This window comes from Camelus dromedarius, chromosome 8 (genome assembly GCF_036321535.1).
Source record: "Camelus dromedarius isolate mCamDro1 chromosome 8, mCamDro1.pat, whole genome shotgun sequence".
NCBI classification, from domain to species: Eukaryota; Metazoa; Chordata; class Mammalia; order Artiodactyla; family Camelidae; genus Camelus; species Camelus dromedarius.
In genome coordinates, this window is record NC_087443.1 from 55794324 (window position 1) to 55816864 (window position 22541).

The 22541-nt window shown below is 49.7% G+C and overlaps 1 protein-coding gene across 1 annotated transcript in view; it reads right to left on the reverse strand.

Moving 5' to 3' along the window:
• Window positions 1-16082, reverse strand: part of SLIT1 (slit guidance ligand 1) — a 157659-nt gene extending 141577 nt beyond the window's left edge. Inside the window, exon 1 of the mRNA XM_031461512.2 lies at window positions 15517-16082. Coding sequence (XP_031317372.2) covers window positions 15517-15713 — 197 coding nt within the window. The 5' untranslated portion in view covers window positions 15714-16082. The remainder of the gene's footprint in view (window positions 1-15516) is intronic.
• Between the last annotated feature and the right edge of the window lie 6459 nt (window positions 16083-22541).

The window sequence follows — 22541 nt, forward strand, 5'->3', positions numbered from 1 at the left end:
CCCTGAGATGGTTCTCTCTCTTTCACAAGTGACGAGTCTGCACCCATCCTTCTTCCCAGGAGAAAATACACTCCAGTGGCAAATGGCCCTGATTCCCATCATTCCTGTGTGGTCCTAACCTAAAAGGAAAGCCTCGGTGGTAAGAGATTTTGGAGAAAATCCTCTGAAGCAAAACTACTGAGGAAAAAACAAAAACAAAACAAATCAGGATTTCTGGACTCCTCACAGGAAACAAGAATCTGATCCCCAGCAACTGTGTGTTTGTGATAAACTGAAAGAAACCCTCGGATTTCCTAGAACTGCAGGAATAAACACCTGGGACCCCTCTTAGGGTGTTCTGGGGGCCCCATGCACTTCACAAGCATTCTCATGGTGGGGGCAGGGTCTAGCGACTGATGGTGCTGGTTCCTCCCCAAGGCCCAAGAACCTTCCTACAGCGGCCCAAACCTGCAGTGGCAAGGGAGAGGCTCAACTGCCCCCCAAATCCCTTCCTGCAGGGTCTCCAAAAAATATACAGGTACTCTCTGACTGTGGTTGAGACAGGCCTCTGGGCTGGGGAACTGTATATCTTGGTGCTGTCCTTTGAAATCTTACCCTGGCCAAACCCACAGCACTGTCTGCAGTCAGACCGAAGAACTAAGGGAAGGAAGAATTTCCCTACCCAGCACCACCCCGACAGTGGTAGCAGGTCCCATGCCCCAACCTGAAGGCAGGCGAGCTGCTTGGAGCACCCGGAGCCGCCTAAACAGGCTCCCCATATTCACTTTGGCTCCCCTCCAATCTGTTCTCCAGGCCACACAGCCAGAGTGATCTTTCAAGATGCAAATCTGATCATGTCACTCCCCACTTAAACCCTTCAGTGAATCCCCATCACTCTTGGAATCAGAAAAAATCTCCTTAACATGGACCACAAACCCCACGTGGCCTGCCCTACTCCCTGTTCTGATTTGCTCCCTCCGGTGGCAGGGGCTTTGAACTTACACTTCCCTCTGCCTGGACTGCTCCCTCCTTCCTCTGCCTAACTCACTCCAACCTTTCCTTCCAATTGGTCAACAGAGCACTCCAACCCTCTCTTCTGAGCACGAATCAGGGGCAACTTGACATGCACTTGGGGCTTCGCTGACTGATGTCTCTATCCCCCACCCCATGAGAGTACAAGCCCCTTTTCAGTTTTTCCTCATTATTGTGTCTCCAGGGTTTAACACAGTACATGGTACCTGGTACCCGATAGATGTTTCAGTAAGTATTTCTTGAATGCATGAGTAAATCTGCACTAAAACTGACATATTCCAGAGGGGACTGCCAAGATGGCAGAGTAGAAGGACGCGGTGCTCACCCTCTAGCACGAATACAACAAAAACTACATCTACGTACAGAACAATTCACACAAAGTACCTACTGAACTTTGGCAGAATATCTCTTACGTTGGAAATACAAGGAGAATCCTCACAAAATTGAATAAACAACAAATTTATACTGATTAGCACAGGGAACTATAGTCAATATCTTGTAGTAACCTATAATAAAAAAGAATACGAAAATAAATATATGTATTTATATACATGGCTGAAACATTATGCTGTACACCAGAGATTGTAAACAACATTGTAAACTGACTATACTTCAATAAAATAAAATAAGACTGATATAATCCAATTAGCATTGGGTTGAGTGAGTTTTCCATGTTTCTCTGCTCCGCACTCAGGAAAAAAAAAAAAACCCATACTAGTTAAGAAATGCTCTCTCCAAATGGACATCAGCCAAGGAAAGCTTCACACACTGAGGACACTGCTGTTTTATCAACAACCGTTCCAGAGCCCACAGGTTAAAAGACTGATTTTTCTTCAGCTCCCTTGTTAGGAAAATTCCAGCCCCCAGGGCTTCAGCCACCATGACCCTCCACTTCTCTCAACACACCAGTGCTTCTGCCTCAGGGCCTTTGCCCATGCTGCTCCCTCAGCCAGGAACAGCCCTCTCTCCTCCTCCCCTGCCCACCGACACCCACAGCTGGCTGACTCCTAACATCTTTCAGATCTCAATTTAAATGTCCCCATTGCTGTTCACTTAGCTCCTTCTCCAGAGTTGGGATTTCAATTCGGCAGTGTGTTCAATACGAGGTCCTTTGTTAAAGGCCAGTCTCCCCCGCCAGGATGTGAGGGGCAGAGGCCACATCTGTAAGCCAGCATCTATGAGGGTGCCTGGTACACAGTAGGTGTTCACTAAATACAAGCTGAACGAACAGTCCTGCCCCCTGAGCCCGGCTGCTGCCAGCACATCGTGGCCGGGGTCTGGCGCACACTCCCATCAGCCCCAAGCCTTCCCAACAGTCCTCAGGCCTCAGCAGGTCACGATCCAGAGGCTCTTCCAGCCCCTCAGCAGAGCCCACAGGCCTGGCACCAACCCCAGCACTGGGGCGGCCCCCCACCAAGTGGTGAATCAATAAGCCCCAGGAGTGAGTAGTCAGGGGCCCTACAATGGGGCAGATTTGCTACAGATCCCGCTGTGCCCAGGCTCCTGGGCACTCCTCTCGTTTCCCTGACTTTGTTACCAGTAATATCTATACCACCACAACCAAGCCGGCTCATGTAAGACTCATAATAGCACATGGCTCAAAGGTTTGCTATCAGTCTTGATTTACAGACTCTGCTCAAGATCAGCCAGCTGGTAGGGGTGGAGGGTATAGCTCAGTAGTAGAGTGTCTGCTTAGCATGCACAAGGTCCTGGGTTCAATCCCTAGTACCTCCACTAAAAAATAAATAAATAATAAATAAACCTAATTACCTCTACCCCAAAAGGAAAAAGAAAAAAAATTAAAAAAAAAAAAAAAAAGATCAGCCAGCTAATAACACAAGACTTGAACCCAGCATGTCTGACCCCAGGACTCAGGTCTTTTTTTTTTTTTTTTAATTACTATTAAAAATACACATAACAAAATTTACCATTTTAACCATTTTTAAGTGCATAGTTCAATAGTGTTAAAAACATTTACATTGTTGTATAACAGATCTCCAGAACTTTTTCATTCTGCAAAACTAAACTCTCTACCCATTAAACAGTAACTGCCCATTTCTCCCTCCCCCCAGCCCCCAGTAACCATCATTTTACTTTCTGTCTCTATGAATTTGACTACTCTGGGTACCTCATAAAAGAGGAATCATACAGTATTTGTCTTTTTGTGACTGGCTTATCTCACAATGTCTTCAAGGTTCATCCATGATATAGCATGTGTCAGAATTTCCCTCCTTTTAAAGGCTGAATAATATTCCAGTGTATGTCTAAATCACATTTTGTTTATCCATTCATCCATCAGTGCTTCTACCCTTAAGCTACTATGAATAATTCTGTTATGAACATGGGGGTACAAATATCTCTGAGACCCTGCTTTCAATTCTTCCAGGTATATACCTAGACTTGAACCTGCAGAATTATATATAGTAATTCTTCATGTGTCATTTTTTTCAGAAATCTTCATACTCATTTCCACAGCAGTTGTACCATTTTACATTCCCAGAAACAACACACAAGGGTTCCAACTTCTCCACACCCTAACCACCACTTGTCATTTCCTAGCTTTTTGGTTTTGGGTTTGTTTTTTTCTTTTTAAGTTTTCCATTTTGATGAAGTTTATCCATTTTTTAAAAAATATTTTTTAAAAAATTTTGATGGAGGTACTGGGGATGCTAAGCATGTGCTCTACCACTGAGCTATTTCCCTCCCCACTCCCTGGTTTTTTTTTAATAGTAGCTGTCCTAATGGGTGGGCAGTGCTCAGGGCCCAGCTCTTAACCCCAACTCCATGGCGTATTCTGTTCTGAGGCCCAGACTGCACCCAAGTTCCTTCACTACTGAGGCCTGGCCTTGCCCTTACCAACGCCCTTCCTAGGTCTGGGGCCTGCCCCATAACCACAACCCTACAGCCAGGCCCAGTGCCAGCCACCAGGCCTCCATATCCAGTGCTTGCCAGCCTGCTCTCCACTTGCTGACTGCCCCAGGCCCTGAGAGACCACCTGCCAGCTAACACCCTGACCTCCACCTGCAACAGCACCTCCCTGCATCCCCCAATTCTGCTCATCACCCCAAACCCTAAGCTAGACACCCCTCCTCATGCCAGCCTGCAACCTGGGTCCACCCTGCAAACACATGCAGGCTGGAATCAATCTTGGCCAATTTTCCATTATGCCCTAGTGCTAGCTCCTGACAGAGGTTTTGTAGGTGCTAAATGAATGTTGAATGAATGAATGAATGAATGAATGAAGCGAGGACTGTAGAGCAGTAGTCAAATTTACACAAACAAGTCATAAAAAAGAATGATAATGCTATTTGCAGCAACATGGATAGAACTAGAGATGATCATACTAAGTGAAGTAAGTCAAACAGAGAAAGACAAATATCATACGATATCACTTATATGTGGAATCTAAAAAAAAATACAAATGAACTTATTTACAAAACAAAAAGAGACTCAAAGACACAGAAAACACATTTATGGTTAACAAAGGGGAAAGGCAGGGAAGGAATAAATTAGGAGTTTGGGATTAGCAGGTAGAAACCACTATATATAAAATAGATAAAGAACAATGTTCTAATGTATACCACAGGGAACTACATTCAATATTTTGTAATAACCTATAATAAAAAAGAATATATATGTATATATATATGTATAAATGAATCACTATGCACAAACAGAGCCTTGAGACCCAGGGACTCAGAGCACCACTCACCAGCTGGCTGTTTGACCCTGGGCAGAGGGCTCTACCTTTCTGAACCTTCCCATCTACAAAACAGTGATAAGTACAGTCTGCTCTTATCCCCTTTTCCATGGGCTCCACCTCCGTGGATTCAACATACCACAGATAGAAAATATCTCCCCGCAAAATCCCAGAAAATTCCAAAAAGCAAAACTTGGATTTATCACTCACTGGCAATTATTTGCATAGCATTTACACTGTATTTACCTGGATTTAGGTATTATAAATAATCTAGAGATGATTTAAAGTATAGGAGAGGATGGGAGTAGGTTATATGCAAATAGCACGCCATTTTATACAATGGACTTGAGCATCTGGGATTTTGGTACCTTGTTTAGGTTGAGGAGGGGTGGGTCCTGGAACCAATCCCTCTCGGATACTGAGGGACGACTATAATGCATCCTCTCAGGACTGCCATGAGGAGTAAAAGAACGGATGTGGCTAAAGCATCTGGCTCGGAGCCGGGGCACAAGGTGAGGGCTCTGAATGGTGACCCCCAACACCATCACAACTCCCTCCTCGCTGCCCTCCACCTCTGTTCTTTGACCTGTCTAGCTTCTCCCCTCCCCCATTGCCCAGGGCCCTGACTCCTCCTTTCCACAATCGTCCCCCACCACCTGCGACCCCAGCAGGACTCCAGTCCTCCTGCACCTACACTGCAAACAATCTGCTCAGAGCTGCTGTCCTTGGAGTTCCTTGCTGCGCTCTCCTCCCGCAAACCTCACTACCTACTTGCTCCCGACCATCTGCTTCCGCCTTCCACTTCTCCCAGGAAACCATTTTGCCCAGCTCTGCCAGTGACCCCCAATCACAATTCCAGAAGCCTTCCTTGGCCCTCACCCTCAGACAGACTGGCTGCTCTCCACACTGTAACCCTCCCCTCATCTTCAAAGGCCTTCTTCTTCGGCTTTGGCAGTAACCACATCGCCCACGTGGAATCCACACACATTCAACCAGGGCTCCTCTGTGTAAAACACAGGTGGGGAGCTCTTCCTGCTCCTCCGCCAGCTCTTTCTTGGTGGCGCTCCCTTCCCCCTGCCTTCTTAATGTGGGTGGAAGCCAAAGTCCATCCTCTTGAGTCTTCAAAGTGTACACTTTCTCCACCAGGAAACCCCAGCATCAAGTGGTGTTTCTCAGAGTGTGTCCTGGGCACCTCCCACATATCAATCACCTGAATGGCCTTTACCAAAGACCTGCTGACTCAGCATTTCTGGGATGAGCCTGGGAATCTGCATTTTATACCAGCTTCCCAGGAGATTCTTATTCCCATTGAAGTCTCTTTCCCACTGCCCTTGTGGGTCCCACCGCTTCCCCAGGAGGCCCTCCCAAGTGTCTCCCCAACCTGAATACTCGACAGAATAATCATCCCTTATTCCTACCTCCAGGGTCATCTTTTCACATAGGCATCTATTGGCAATTCAAACAAAAGAGGCAGAAGCCAACTTCACGGCTTCTCCTCCAGGATCAGCCTCCCTCCCCAACTTTACTCTGTTTGCAAGATCATTCTCCCAGGCTTGGGCCATAGGGTCCCCCATGACGTTCCCATTTGCTCTCCCTGCACCCTCTGCCTCAGTCCAGGCCTGCCTCCTCTCATGCCTGGGCCTCTGCAGTAGCCTCCTAACTCTATGCAAACTGGAGTAGCTGGTATAGCCTACTGCTGCTGTAACAAATTACCACACACTTAATGGCTTAAGACAACACAGATTTATTACCTTATAGTTCTGGAGATTAGAAGTCCAAAATCAGCCTCACTGGGTTAAAGTCAGGATGTTCCAGGGCTGCATTCCTTTTCGGAGGCTTTAGGGGACAATCCATCCCCTTGCCTTTTTATCGATCAAGAGGCTGCCTGCACTCTTTGGCTCATGGCCCCTTCTTCCCATCACTCCAATCTCTTGCTTCCATTGGCACATTTCTCCTACTACTGACTCTGACCCTCCTGCCTCTCTCCTTGGGGACCCTTGTGATTATGTTGGGCCCACCCAGATAATCCAAGATCATCTCCCATCTCAAGATCCTTAACTTGATCACATCTGCAAAGAGCCTTTGGCCCAGTAACGTAACGTATTCATCGGTTCCAGTGATTAGGATGTGGACATATTTGGGGACCATTATTCAACTTACCACAATGATCATATTTTCTACTACAAAGATCAGAACCATTAAATGTCCTACCAAAGATTTAAAACAATTCATTGAACACACATTTTTTGAGCACCTACCATACACCAAGCAATGGAAATACAAAAATACATGAGACACAATCCCTACCCTCAGGAAACTCAAAACCCAAGGTACTGGTCAAACAAGCCACCTTTTTAAAAAGAAATAAGATTTTCTTCTCTACAGAAGAATTCCAATTAATAAATGTAGAAGGAATGAGGGAGATAGAAAAGCAAAATTGGATAATAATGGTTGCAGGCAAGATCCATTAATGGATGCTAAAATTAGTAGGTGTGAATTTGAGGACAAAAAGGATATTACACACTCTCCAAGTATCTCCCCCAAATATTTATTAATCACAAATGGAAAGATAGTGTTTTAGTGGAGAAACCCTGCAGACACCATCTTAACCAAGAGATCAAGGTTAACACCACCAGCAATGAGACATACTGATGTCATCTCCCCTCTGACAGGATGTTCTGGGAAGGGTTCACACCACATCTGTGTCATTCTTGCCAAAAATGCATAACCTCAATCCTATGGTGAAAAAACAGCAGACAAACCCAAACTGAAGAGCAGTCTACAAAATAACTAACTAGTGCTTGTCACAAGTGTCAATGTCACGAAGAGCAAGGAAAGACTAAGGAACTGTCACAGATTGAAGGAGACTAAGGAGAAATGACAACTAAATGCAGTGTGGAATCCTGGATTAGATCCTAGAATAGAAAAAGGACTTTGGTGGAAAAACTAGTGAAATGTGAATAAAGTCTATAGCTTAGTCTTGTCCCAATGTTAATTTCTTGGTTTTGATCATTGCACTACGATTAAGAAAGATGTTAACATTAGGGGAAGCTGGGTGAGGGGTGTATGGGAATTCTCTCTGTACTATTTTGCAACTTTTCTGTAAGTCTAAAATTGTTTTAAAATAAAAGTTTAAAAAGAACAAACATACAGCAATGACAGAAAAACTGCTGTCGGAAATCACAGTCACCATAACCAACCGGTCTCCTCACCACTGGTTGGCCTCTCTCTCCATTTACCGTCCACATCAAAGCCAGGCAACAGAAGATCTTAAATCACCACTGTGCACTTGTCACTCTCCACTCAAAACCCCTGGAGGCAAGGGCTTAAAGGGTCTTGTCAATAGGACATGGGAGCAGCTTGAAGGGGCTCCCGTTGGCCCCGGGATGCTCTAAACATCAAAATAATGTAATAACAAATTATAACCCAATGAATAAAACAATAATCCACAAGTTCACACTGTTACAAATAAACAGACAACAAACAAATGGGAGAGAAGGTAAAGTTCTTCCTTATGGTAGAATGCCAGCTAATAAATAGGGAAGAAATGATGGAGTCAGAAATTTCTCATCAGTGCTGCTAAAACTAGTGAAATGAAAGTTTGATGAGTAGGAATGTACACAGCCTCAAAGTATCTCCCTGCAAATTGATTATTAATCACAAAGGGGAAAATGGTAACTTTTCAGCAAAGAAGCCTGGCAGACACCAACTTACCGAGTAAATCAAAGCTAAAATCACCAATATTGGGACAAGCTGACATCATGTGTCATCTGACGTGGTCCAATGAGAAGGGCACAACATTGCTTGTTTAGCACTCCCGCCAAAAATGCGTAATTTTTGTAATCGTGGATTGTATGTAAACTGAATGGAATCATGAGAAAAGAGCAGATGAAGCCAAATTGAGGGACATTCCACAAAATAACTGGCTGGGATTCTTCAAAAATGTCAAGGTCAAGAAAAACAAAGAAAGGCTAAGGAACTAGTCCAAATCAAACGAGACTAAGGGGGAAGGTATAGCTCAGTGGCAGAGCACGTGGTCCTGGGTTCAATCCCCATTAGAAATAAATCAGAAATAAATTAAAAACCTAATTCCCTCTCCCCGCCACCAAAAAAAATAGAATAAAAATTTTAAAAGTAAAGAGAACAGATGAAATTCACATTAAATTGTTTAAAAGAAAAAAAAAGACTAAAGAGCCATGATAAGTAGATGCCATGTGAGATCCTGGACAGGATTCTGAACCTGGACAAAGAATAGTTAAAAAGACATTATTGGGACAACTAATGAAATTCTAACAGGAACCATGGAGTAGATAATAGTATTGTATTAATGTTAAATTTTCTGATTTTCATAGCATTATTGTTCTTAGAAAAATACACACTAAAGCACTCAGAGGAAAAAAATTATGTCTTAAATCTATCCTTAAATGATTCAGAAAAAAAGTGCATGTGTGTGCGTGTGTGTGTGTGTAATACATGAGAAAGCAAAGGGGGCAAAATAAACAATTGAGTCTGGATAATGGATAAACAGGAATTCCTTATACTTGCAACTTCTCTGTAAATTTGAAATTATAACAAAAGAAAAAATTACAATGAGCCCAAGGGATCTCTTTGGGTGATGAAAATATTCTAAAATTGGATTGTGGTGATGTTTACTCAACTCTATAGATTTATTAAACATCACTATAGTAAAAACAAAAAGTTTTAATAAAAAATTTGACACACACATACACCCCCTGATGGCTCCCCATGTCCCAGCCCCGTGGCCTGTGCCCACTCGTTCCTTTAGTCTTCTCTCTCAGAACTCACCAACTCAAACATTAACCCCATCCACTGGGTCTGCTCCTTATTCTCCTTCCCAAACCCACAGCACGCAACTCTAGATGCCCGCAGATTCCCTTGTCCTCGCTTCACCTCTCACTCACCGAGCTCCTGACCAACCTTCAAGGCCCAGTTCAAATTCCTCCTCCCCAGTCCCTGCGGGGATCCAGCACCTTCCTCCATCTCTCACTCCCTCCTCCTCATCTTTAACACTGATACTTTCTACCTGCCAACATTATTCTAACCACTTTATGTGGACTATTTCATTTGTACTCACAGCCCTATAAGGTAAGTGCTAGTGTTGCTCCCATTTTACAGATGAGTAAGTCGAGTCACTTGTGAGCCAGCTGAGATCCCTCAGGTGGTAGCTGACAGGGCCAGGATTTAAACTGTGCCATTCTCACACTAAAGGCTGCACTGGTAGCTGCCGTGCTCTACGTCCCTATGGGCATCCTTACACATTTGTTCTCTCGTAGACAGACCTTTCTTCCCCACCAGGCCGCAAGCTCCCCAAGGAGCAAATCCATACCCTGAACCTCTCTAGACACTTTGCACACGGCAGGTGCCCAACAGCTGTTTGCCCGCCGCAGGCTGGGATCCAGAAAGAAGAGGAGGGGGTTGTGAGCTCAAAAAGAGGAGCCAATTCTCCACCCCCGAGCACAGCCCAGCTCCCTGGCTACTGCCCAAAGCCCGGCCGTCATCTGCTCGGGGTAATAAGTATTTGTATGGCGATAATTACAGCATTTGGGAAGAAAATCCCATTAAGCAAGAGCCCTGCCGAGCTCCTAATGCCGGCACAGAACTGGAGGCGGCAACTCCGCCAAGCTCCCGTCTGCTCCCAATAATGCGGGAGCTGCCGTCCCGCCGCCCCTCACCCAGCCCCCAAAGAGCACGGTCGCCCCTGCTGGCAGCCTCAGGCAGCCTGGGCCACCGCAGCCAGCCCCCTCCCTGCCTCGGAGAGAGGGTACCGTGGAAGGGGCAGCCCGGTCCCCATGTGCTCCAGGGCTCCCTGGAGATCCAGAGTGCCCAGTGGCTGCCTGATGAGGCAAGAGAGAGCAGAGCCGTGCTGGGTTCTGGCATTGAGTGGCGCCCAAGTTCCTTTCACGTCCCTGCAATTCTCTGTCACCTTAATAACAATAATAATACTACCATTTATTGGGCACTTGCTGTGTGCCAGGCCCGGTGCAAAGTGCCTCTCCCAGCATCACCACATTTAATCCTCAGGACCACCCTCTGAAGCAGGTCCTGTCATCATCCCCATTTTATGGGCAAGGAAATGGGGTATGAGAAGTCACGCTTTCCTCCAGAGCACTTATCCCAGCTTGCAATTATGTGTTTCTTCTGATACTGTGCCATTCATCTCTACCTCCCCTGCTGGACTAAAACTCAGAGAGAGGGGGGGCACTTTCAATTTCTGTCGGCCACTATTCATTCAGCACGATGCAGACAGTCAATAAACAGCTATCTGTTGAATGAGTGAATTATACCTCATAACTTGCCCAAGGCACCACCTCCAGCTGCTGAGTGGCAGAGAGGGGTTAAAAAGTCAAGCAGTCTGGCTCCAGAGCGGTCCACCCTGCAGAGTCCCTGCATAACACTGCCCTGTGCCCTGTCTCCAAATCCCAAGGGACAGGGGAAGGTCCAGGGAAGGAGCACTTGGAGAGCCAGACCCTAGCTTGCAGCTCGGTCAATATTCAAATGCTTACCCCCCCCCAAGCTCTCTCCTCCCCCACCTGAACCCGCAAACCTTTAGCCTGAGCTTCTCAAATAATAAAAATAATAATAACATCATCTAACGTTGGAATCACAAACCATTTTCACACACATAGAATAAGTGAATCCTGGCAAAACCCCATAAGGTTGTAGGTGTCACTCTCCCCGGAGGCTGAAGGATAGTAGAACACCAGCCTTGTGCCAAGCATGCCTCCAGACCCCCTGCATGCATCCTCTCATTTAAAATCATCACCATCTACCTGCAACCATCATCCCGTTTAACAGGTGGGGAAACTGGGTCTCAGAGCAAATGGAGTGACAGCACTGGGCGGTACTACCAGTCACTCAGAGCCCAGCAATAAGCCCAGTGCATCTGCTACTGGAGACATAAGCCTCACCTGGAGGCAACTCCCCCTGCACAGCGTGAGTCTCTACTGCAGGAGACCACAGAGCCCTGCTCAGAAAGCCCAGCCAACGGGGCCCCAGTTAGCAGACATGGCTTCCATCTGGCCCCCTGACCCCTCTGAATCACCCCCAGCCACCATCCAATCATTATCTGGAATTCCAAACAATTGGTCTGGAGGTGCCCTGGGCAGTCTTCCTTGGTCATGACCACCTGCCCGATGGAATGGGGCCTCCAGACTCAGTGGGGCCTCTCAGGCCTCGGCGGCAGGCAGGGAGCTAAGAAGTGGACAAACTGGCCAGGAGGCAAGAGGATATATCGAGGCAGGCAGGAGTGTGAGGCCCCCATGGCCCAAAAAGCAGCAGAAAGTGCTGGACCTGGAGGCAAACAGAAGTCAGCAGGCCTTCCCAGGCGGTCTCTCCATCCTCTGTCCTCTCTGTGCCCTGCACCCACAGGGGGGATCTGTGGCAAGCCCAGCATAAAAGTGCCCAGGGCAGAGGGGAGAAGCGGGTATCCACACATACTACACGCCTTCATCACAGTCTCCTAAATACTCTAGTCCAAAAGATTCTTTAAATTAAAAAAAAAAAATCCAACTGACAGTCAAGGTCCTTGAGTGGAAGAAAAAACAATAGTGGCCATGGCTGGGTCCCTCTGAGTGTGGGTCCTACAAAGATACAAGCGCCCAGGCCTCTTCCACCACACCCCCAACCCTTGACCTGGATTTCAATTGTTCCACAGCAGTGAATTATTCAGCATCCCTTCCCCACCCGGCCCAACAGCCCCACGGCCCCTCTGGCTGAACCAGTCTCCTCAACAGCTCTGGAGCCGGCGCAGCCTCTTTCCAGAAGTCCCCGCAGCAAACCAATGACGATTTCTTCCCACTTGGGGAGACAGGATGGGCCCGGAGTTATGGAATATATGATCATAAAGTTGCTGGGCCTCATAGGCTGCCGTAGAAACTGCCCAGAGGACAAAAGGCGAATGAAGGCACAGCTGCAAGTCTATAAAAATTTCACAGCCTGGGAAGGAGCCGCTGTTTCAGGCTCTGATACTGCACGACACCCATATTGATTAGAGAAAGCATTTGCCACAGTTATTTTGAGTCTGCCCAGGGCCTCTTTTCAGGATGTTCTTTTCCTCTTCAAATGGCTCTTTTGCGGCCTGTTTGTTGAAAAGGCAGGATCCCTCTGCTTTCCACAGTCTTCCCCAACCCGAGAAGTTCAGCACCCAGCAAAGATCAGACTTGGTAACTCGCCCCTGGACCCCAACCCTGAAGTCCCCAAAGGAAAAAAATCCAGATAGAGAAAGGCCTCCTGACCCTTCCCAGCCTCAAGTCCCATCACATCCCACTGGACACAGCATGTTTCTGCCCTGGGGCAAAGCTGGTCCCTCCCTTTACCCAGCAGGCCAGGCACACTCACATCTGCAGGCCTTTGGCTCCTGCATTCCCTCTCTCTGGGGTGCCTGCCCTCTGTGCTTGGCAAAATCTAACCCAACCACTACAGCGTCCCAAAGTACCCTCATAAAATGATCCATCCTCTCAGAAGCTCCTTCACCTCAGAAAAGGGCTTCTCAACCCAAAGCTTCCCCACGCACAGCCCCATCACACTGTCAGAGCTTACAGTTGGGTGTCCCCTACCCTGTCCTCTCAACTGTACATCCCTTGAGGGCAGGGAATTGCTCACTCCCTTCTGGAGCCTCAGGACCCAGGGCAGTTACCAGCTCCACAAACATTTGCTGAATTAAGGAACAAGACTCTTCTCTTGATCCTGTTATAATAATGGCTCTCACTTAGCAAGCATCATAAGGTACCAAGCACTTCTCATACATTATCTTCAGTCCTCACAAGAACCAGAAACCTTATGTATCAACAGCCCCATTTTCCTGATAGAAAGCAACGAAGGCTCAGAGAAGTTAAGTAACTTGCCCAAGGTCACACAGTAAATAACTGACTTTACTCTGCGCTAGGAAATTTCACTTCTATCTCACTCTGATTGCAAAAGATCTTGAGAGCTCACCAAAATCAAAACAGACACTGTCCTCAAAACTAAAGGAGGAGAGAGAGCAAGGAATGAGGTGACTTCAAGATTCAGATCTAAATGCAAAGGAGAAGGGCTAAAATGTCTCAGACCTAGGCTGCTGCCAGGGTAACAGCTGCAGGAGAAATGCCCTGTGGGCAAAGCAAAGGAAAGAGAAGATGTCCAGAGGGAACAGGTGTGGAGGGTGACCCTGCAGCCTCAGAGGTCCCCTAGACAGATTTCTGACCCCTGGTCCCTCTCCAGGGCCACACAGGATAACGTACAGCCTCGGTTCATTCCAACCTCTCCCCACACAGCATCTTTCCTCCGCACCACAACACACACACACACACACACACACACACACACACACAGAGAGAGAGAGAGAGAGAGAAGAGAGAGAGAGAGAGAGAGAGAGAGAGAGAGAGAGAGAGAGAGAGAGAGAGAGAGATCGATTCCCATCTACATTGCATCTAGATTGCAAATTCTCTGAAACCTCCACAGGAACTTTTCAGACTCAGCCAAGACTCTGGGGCCAATGTGCTCATTGCTGACCCTGCTACTGAGTTTTATTTAGGAGATAGCTCTCTCCCCAGGGTCAGATTTCTGCCTCTGACCTGCTGGGAGTCATGAAAATATACTCCAAAGTTCTTGAAATATGTGCCTTTCCTGAGCACCACTGCAGTGGGCCAGGGATTTGGGGAAAAGGAGTAGGCAGGTTTCACAGGGGCTGGCAGCCTCCTCCAAAGTCCAGTTCAAAAATCTCCCAAGGCAGCCACCTTTGCAAGCAGCACAAAGGCCCTGCATGAGACCAAAAATCTATACACACAGTCCATGTACAGGGACTCTCCCAGCCTCACGCTACTGAGGTGACACCGCAGATACCAGGAATTCACACAGACACACATTCTGCAAGAGAACCTGAGAAAACAAATTATGTATGTCGATAAACACACACACAGCCTAACCATCCACACACCCCCCCCCCACACACACACACACACACTACGAAGATTGGCGGGTCTAGAAAGGGCCGAGTTTTCTCAAGAATTTAGAAGTGAGCAAGAACAGGATAAGAGGAATGTTTTTTATGACTTGTCATGGTCAATGTCTTTAACCTCGTGTCTCCCACTCCAAGCTCCTGACCTCCCAACATTATTAACGGGACTCCTGGTCCAGGTCACCCTTACCCTTCTCTGGGTGCTGAATGTAACATACCCCAAGCCCCAAACTCAAATCCCTCAGGTCCCATTGTCTGCCTGGGTTGGGGTGGGCTGGATGTGCAGTGGGGGACCAATGCCTCACACTTCCAAGGGAAGAATTCTTAAGGCTCTGGGACAAACAATGGGGAGGAAGGAGGAGACTAGAAACTTCGACTCCATCCCATCCTGCAGCCCATCAACCAGCCTACAAGCCCTCAGAGCTCAAATCCACACCTCCGGCTCAGAACACAGTCCAAGCCCCATGTGCCCAAAAGGAGACATGGTGCCTGAGTGTGAGGAGCTTCCCTCCTGGGTGCCAGGAAGGCTTTCTGGCACCAATCCGCAGGCACCCTGGAGGAATAAAGTGCTGGCGCAGTGGGAAGGGCCTGCCGTGCTGAGCGCAGAGGGCAGGTGTGAGGATGGGAGGTGACAGCCCCGCCAAGGGCCCTTTGAATCCCGCGAAAGGGAAACAGTGGCGCTCCGGACTCCTGGCTTCTGGCTCGGGAAGGACGTTGGCAGGCACTGACTCGTCTACGGGCGGCAGAGCCCAGGCCCCCAGTCCCACCCTCACCTCCAGCCCCGTATTGCGTCGGGATGGGAGGGCAACGTCCGGGCTCCCCGCGGGCTGTGGACGGGGGCCATACTCACAGGCGCTCGGTGTTCCGTGGGATGTTCTTGGGGATGGCCTGCAGCCCCGTGCCGTGGCAATCCACCGTGGTGCCCGTGCAGGTGCAAAGGGCGGGGCACGCGTTGGCACCCAGGCGCCACGCGGCTGCCCACAGCAGCAGCCAGAGCTCGAGCCGGACAAGCCCCGCCGAGGACCCCCTCTGGGGCGTCAGCGCCATGGTGCCCTCACGGCGTCCCGCTTGCGTGCCAGACGGCGGTAGCCGCTTACCATCCCCGTTTGGGGTGGTCTCCAGGTGCAGTCCCGGGGCAGAGCCGCCGAAAAGACCGCGGGCTGGTACGCTGCGCCCTTGCGGGCTGGGTGGCACCTTGCTCCTCCAAGCGACGGCGCCTGTGCGCGGACGGAGGGAGGGCGCCTTCGGCGGAGGGCTTTTGGCTCTTCTCCGGTTTCTCGCTGGCTGCGTCTCCCTCCCTCCCTCCCTCCAGCTCCCAACTGACTGCTGCGAGGAGGAAAATGGGCAGGCCCCGTGCGCGCACGCACCCCGCGCGCGCACACACACACACACACACTCAAACACACTCACACCCGCACGCTCGCTCCCACCCGGCAGTCATCCATCAAACGCAAAGCACACATCCAGAGCCAGACTCCTCCCCGCCCTTCCCCCGAACCCCTCCCCGCCTCCGCCTCCCGACGACCACTCGGCGGCGGCCGCTGTGAGCCGCGTACAGTTTCAAAGGTGGAACCTTCGAGGCGCTGAGAGCCGGCAGGGGCTGCGGGGGAGGGGGCTCACAGTTCGACCTGTCAGGTCCCAACCCGTCAGCTCTACACACACACACACACACACACACGACGCACACACTTAGACGCACTCACGCGGCACCTGCGCCCCAGCTGCTTGCGCGCGCGGGTGGGGGGTGGGGGGTGTATTATTTTGCCGCCTGGACCCCATTCCCCCAGGCCACAGACCTGCTTTCCCCGACGGCAGAATCTGCTCTGAGCCCCATCAGACTTGCTTTATCAATTCTCAGCGAAAGGAAGTCCCCAGTCCCAGGTGACCTCTGGCAAGCCACCTATCTCCCTTAGCCTGGGACCTTGAGGGCAGAACACTGGAGTGTGGGGGTGCTCAGAAGCCCGAGGCCGAGAGACCGAGCAAGTCTCCTCCCTCCCTCAACACTTCTCTAACAAGATGGCAGCCACTCCACTTCTCCCAAGGGAGCATAGAAGCTTACTCTCCCCAGGAGAGCGGCCCTGATTTGGACATTTGCACAGCTGGCAGATGTTATTTCTGCCCATTGGGCTATGCTAGCTTCCCAGAGTATCAGTGGGGGTTGGAAATCCAGCAGATATCTCACTGCGCTCACACCAGCGTGCCTCCATTTCTGACAGGTGAAAATAGATGAAAACCAATATTCAGTTCTGTCATCAAAGGACTGCAGAGAGGGCCAGAAAAGGGCTGGATCCCCTGCTTGGAGAGAAGCACCAGGGGCCACCCACGTCAGACCCTGGGCCTTCATAGTCCTCTGGGCAAGCACTGTTCTCACTGTGAGGCCGATGTGGACACAGATGTGAACAGGAAATCCAGCTGGACAGAGAATTAGCCACAGCCCAGAAAAGATAAAGACCTCCACCAAATCAGTGAGAGCTGTGATTTGATGGTACCCTGTGGGACCCAGACATTATTTGTCCATCAGTTGGGGCCCCTGATCCAAGGCTGCCTACAGCCCAGCAAGAAGTAACAGTTGAACAGGTCAAGAGAAACCTTGGCTGCGCAGGTTTCTCCAAAGGTATGTGGCTGGTCCAGGAGTTGCCAGGCTAGGCAGTTTGTCAGAGGAGGTGGTGTGATATTGATAGACTGCACAAAATTAAAGCCCATCACCCACCAAGGTACCAAAAGGCTCAGGGTTTTTCTGTTTTTCTCTTCCACCTTCACGAAAATTTTGCAGTATCTCTACTGTCATAGCACAGATAGAACTGCAGCTAGTGTGCCACAACTAAGGTGGCTGATTTTCTGGGCTTTTGACAGTTCTTTTGAAAGCTTTCACACAGTCCTGTCCATTACCTCCATCCAGATCCATGCATCCTAGAGCACCAATTCAGTAACAGTTCAGGGGGAAGGGGCTTTCTCAGGGGTCTCTGTGTGGTATAATCTTAGGGAATCTTCCCACAACTCTGCAAGGTCCTCTCTCCCCTCTCCCTCATGAATTCCTACTCCTTCTCCACCAGCCCCTGTCCCCTCTCCAGCCCTCCCCAGCTGCCTCAGGCAGAGTTAAATCCTCATTCCTCTGAGCCTGCTGCTTTGTTTATCCCCTCTTAGCTGGAGCTCTGTTTACACATGTGGCTCTTTCCCTGACACTTCTCCAGAGGCAGAGCCTGCCCCTGACACCTGTGGCTTCATTTCCTCACTTTGGTACTTAACACAGCACCTGGCACTTAGTAGGCCTGTCACAGACGGCACTCAGACTGTTGAAGATGGCTAGTCTCCAACCTTCTGCTCCAGCGGTGACTCCCTGGCCCCATGACCTCAGAGGGCTCCTCGGAAGCCAGGACCCATGTGGGGAAGAGGGAGAGTGTTGATTAATGAGCAACACACCCTGGGGGCTTCAGAGCAGCAGGGTGGAGGGGTGGGAAGAGGGGTGGGAGCAGGCAGGGGGCTGCAAGATTAGCCCTGCCAGTGGCTCCCGAGAGCCAGCCGCTGCCCTAGAAGCTTCCAGACTAGCCTGGACAGTGAATCCCAAGCAGGCCTTCAGCCAAATTGTCACCACCTGGCAAAGGCCTGTCCTTTCCTTTAAAGGGGGGAAGGAAGGAAGGCCCTCTCAGACCCAGGACAAAGACTCCCCTCCCCAGCCCATCACTAGAGGCCCTGCCCCAGCAGCCGGGCAGCTCCCCAACTTGGCTCCCATCCCCAGTTCCTCCACCCCAGAACCTGGCCGGCTCCCTGACTGGGGAAGCGGCTCACCATGAATGAACGCAGCTCATTAATGTTCCCAGCACATTTACTCGTTAAACAACCGCCTGGCCAGCCGCACACCCCTCCACCCCACCCTCCTTTGCTTTTTCAGCTTCCTCTCCCATGTCCCTCCCTCTGTTGGCTCTCCCTACCCCCTCCCTACAGCCGGGCCACCTGCTCCCTCTGCATGGGTGGGGAGGAGGCAGGCCTGTCACACTGCTTCTGCCAGGAAGGCTCCTCCAAGTCCCACTCTGGCCACTGGCCATCAGCAGGGCCACCCCTCAGGGGAAACTTGGGGCTGGGTCTCCCCAGCCCAGTAGTGTGAGCTTCCACTGCTTCCCATCAGTCATGCACACTTAGGACTTGAAGGGCCACCTCCTGCCTGTGACTCCGGGAGAGAGTGCCCTCCTCCCAGCAATCTGCACCACCAGCCCCTCTGGAGCACAAGAAGGCGGAGAGCCTGGGTAAGGCTTGCTGTGGTTTGGATTTCCAAACTGCAAAATGGAAGAATGAGACATAATGCCTGCTATCTAGGCATCAGTTAAACACCATTTATCAACTACCAATGTACTATATACATCGTACTGGGATGGCAGTTCAACAGGGAATACGAAAAGCCCTGGCCCACACTGAGCTGACAGCCCAGCAGGAGAAGAGAAAGAAAAACCCACTCAGCATGATAAGTTTACTGGGAGTGTGGAATTGCAGAGAAGCCAGCATGAGGCACAGGGTAAGGCTGGAAGGCTCCCTGGAAGAGGAGGCAGTTGAGTCTTGAAGGATAAATAGGCATTGGTGGGCAGCAAAAGAGGAAGAAGGGTGTTCCAGCCAAAGAGAACTGCATGAGGTGAGGCACACAGACAGCAGCAGCATCCTCGGTGGCTAAGCTGCAGCAAGTTCAGTAGCGCTGGTGCGTGGCAGGTGATTCAGGTGGGGCGTGCTGGCAGAGGTCAGAGAGGTGTTGGGGACACATCCCAGAGGCCCTGGTGCAGTTGTTCTCTGGCTTTACTGGGCCTTCAGAATCTCCTGGCTGGTCCTTGTGCTCAAGCACATGTCTATATGTGTGTGCTGGGAATTCTCTGTCACTACCAGTGATAGTGGCTTCCAGGGAGGGGACTGCATAGTAGCAGGGGAACAGTTTCAGCATATGTTTTTTTTTTTTCCTCCTTACTGGTCAGATTTGTTTACCTGTGTAGTATGACCTAACCTACCATCACCACCAATACATATTTTTTTAAACCCCCCGGATGCTTATTATAAATTCCTATTCTTAGGACCCATCCAGGTCCTTCTTAATCAGAATCTTCACTGTTAGCATGCTGGAGGGTGGGGCTGTGAGACTCTGACGCAGGTGGTTCCAGAGACCATGTTCTAAGAATCAAGGCTTAGTGTGCTGAGTTAATGAGTTTGAACTTGGACCTGAAAACCCTGGGGAGCCACTGAAGGAAGGGGCCTGGCAGGGACAAAGGGTCTGCGGCCTGCCTGCCTCCATCCTCTCCAGTTTCCACACACTCTTAGTGAGGATGAGACACATCAAAGAGAAAGATGGCCACAGGGGAATGGAGTGGGTGGGGCAACCAGAGGCGAGGGACAGGAACACGTGACACTGGTCATAGTAGCATCAATCATAAGATACCAGAGCTGGGAGAAGATTAATAAATGATCAAATCCAAACACCACTGACCAATTGGTGGCTCAGAGAAGTGAAGCAATCAGCCTACCTTCTCGAACATATGAAATATAGTCAAAATAGCTATATCTTAATTCTATTTTCTGTATCATTTCTGGGTCAGTTTTGATTGATTGGTTTTTTTTTTTTCCTCATTATGGGCCATATTTTCCTACTACTGTGTATCCTGGGAATTGTAGATTGGATGCCAGACATTGTGGGTTTTACCTTGTTGGGCGCTGGATAGTCTTGTATTTTTAAAAAAGAAGCTTGGGCTTTGTTCTGGAGCAGAGTCAAGTTACTTGCAAACAATCTAATTTTTTGAGGCTTGTTTTGAAGCTTCTGAAGGCACGACCAGAGTAGTCTTTAGTCTAGGGTTGATTTCCCCACTACTGAGGCCACACCCTCTGAATACTCTACCAAGTGCTGTGTGGATTCAGAGGCTTTCTACTCTGGCTGGTGTGAACACAACTCTTCCCAGCTCTGTGGGAGCTCCAAGGATGGTTCTGCCCTGGGGATGGGATGGGGCACTGCAGGGAGGCACCGTCTGCAAATCCCTGGCCACACTCTCTGTGCAGCAATTTCCTCTCCCGTCTCCCTGAGAACTCTAGCCCCCGTGGCCTCCCGAACTCTCACCTTCAGCTCTGCAACTCGACTTCATGTCAGGTTCCACCTGGGTGCCCCTCTTGCTCTGTGGCCTGGAAACTCTCTCCAGGAGATAAGCCAGGGTTCAATTACAGTGCCCACCACGCTTGTTCTTCCTCTTAAAGGAATCATCGTCCCACATGACCAGTTGTCCAATGTCCAAAACCAATTGTCTCATTTTTTTTTCTAGCTTTTTAGTTGTTTCAGGCAGAATGGTAAATTTGGCCCATTTCTCCCGCTTGGCCAGAAACAGAAGTTTGTTCAAGATTTTTAGCCATTCTCTGTACCCTCTAAACACTCCCAGGGTGCTGTGAAGAGAGAAGCAAACAGACAATTACGTGATTCTGACAAGTGCCCTCAACTGGCCAGAGAGGAAGTGGCCTCAGACACGCGGGGCTTCTCTCTCTCAGTTGAAGCAGCACCTCCCACTCTCTGTGCATGACAGTCCCCACGCTGGATGCCCGTCCTGTTGTTCTCAGCCTGGCTTGGTCCTCCTCAGCCTCAGCAGCCCCTCCTAGGGAAGCCTTCCTTGACCCGGTTAGGTCAGCCCTCTGCCCTGTCGTGTGAGCTCCTGGCTCCCCGTGCCTCCCCTCAGAGCACGAGTCTGTCATCTGTAATTACTTGTTTATCTCCTATCCCTCCTCCCTCCTAGGCTGAAGCAACAGGTTTGCATCTACCTTGTCCCTTAATGCCTGTTCAGGGCCTGGCACATTGGAAAATGTGGAAGAAATATTTTTTACTGAAGTGTAAGGAGGTCATTTAAGGGAGGAGGGATCTTGAGAATGAAGGTGCAGAAAAGGCAGGCCTGGGGTCAGAGTCAGAGCAATGAAGAGTCACATTTGGCTAGAAGAGAGAGAACTCCCCAGGGGACAATGAGACTGGATGGTGGGAGAGAGCAGGATGCGGAGGGACTGCGGGCCAGGCTGAGACCTTTGGATGTTATCCCAGGGGCATTAATGAGCCACTGGGCAGCTGCGAACCTTCAACACATGGCACAGGCTGGGCTCCCTGGGAAGAACCTCTGGGTCAGAGAGGAGCTTATGGAGTATTTACTAGGGAATGATCCCAGGATCATTGCCCTGGGAGGGAGGGGAAATGGAGCTGGGCAGAGGGCAGTGCTGAGCTGTGATGCTGTTTCAATGGCAGTTTTGCAGGAAGTTCTGAAGATGAGATGGCCCTCTGGAGCTGTCCCAAGTTGTGGCAAGAGTGCTGGATCTTTATCCCATGGTGCTGACCAGACATTGGACAAAGGCTGCCCCTGGAAGGAGGTGTAACCTTGGGTAAGGCGGTATTCTTCAGCTAAAGGCAACCCCCAGTGAGGGCTGACAGCTGACAGCCATCCCCGGGCAACTCCTCTAGCAGCTGAGGGGTAAGTCCTTCATTCCTGGAGGCATCGCAGCATCCACCACATTACCTGTACAAGTAGCATTTATGGGGCAGTATGGGGGCTGGGGAGCCCACAGGGACAGTCATTTACGAGACCAAAGAAGGCTTCTAGTAGTGAATATAAGCTAAGACCTAAAGGATGATTAAGAATTAGCCAGGCGAGCAGGAGTGAGGTAAAAGTGTTCCAGACAGAGGGAACAGAGTAGGCGAAGGCCCAGAGGCAAGAATAGGCACAGGGCCTTTTGACATGACTGGAAGTAGATTTTTCAGGAGGGAGATGGGACTGGGGTGATAGTCAAGGAGGGGCAGAGCCTAAAGGGCTGAGTAAATCTGTTAAAGACTTGGGCTGAATCCTGAGGGGAATTGGAAGTCTCGTGGGGAGGGGGGTCGTAAGCTGAGGA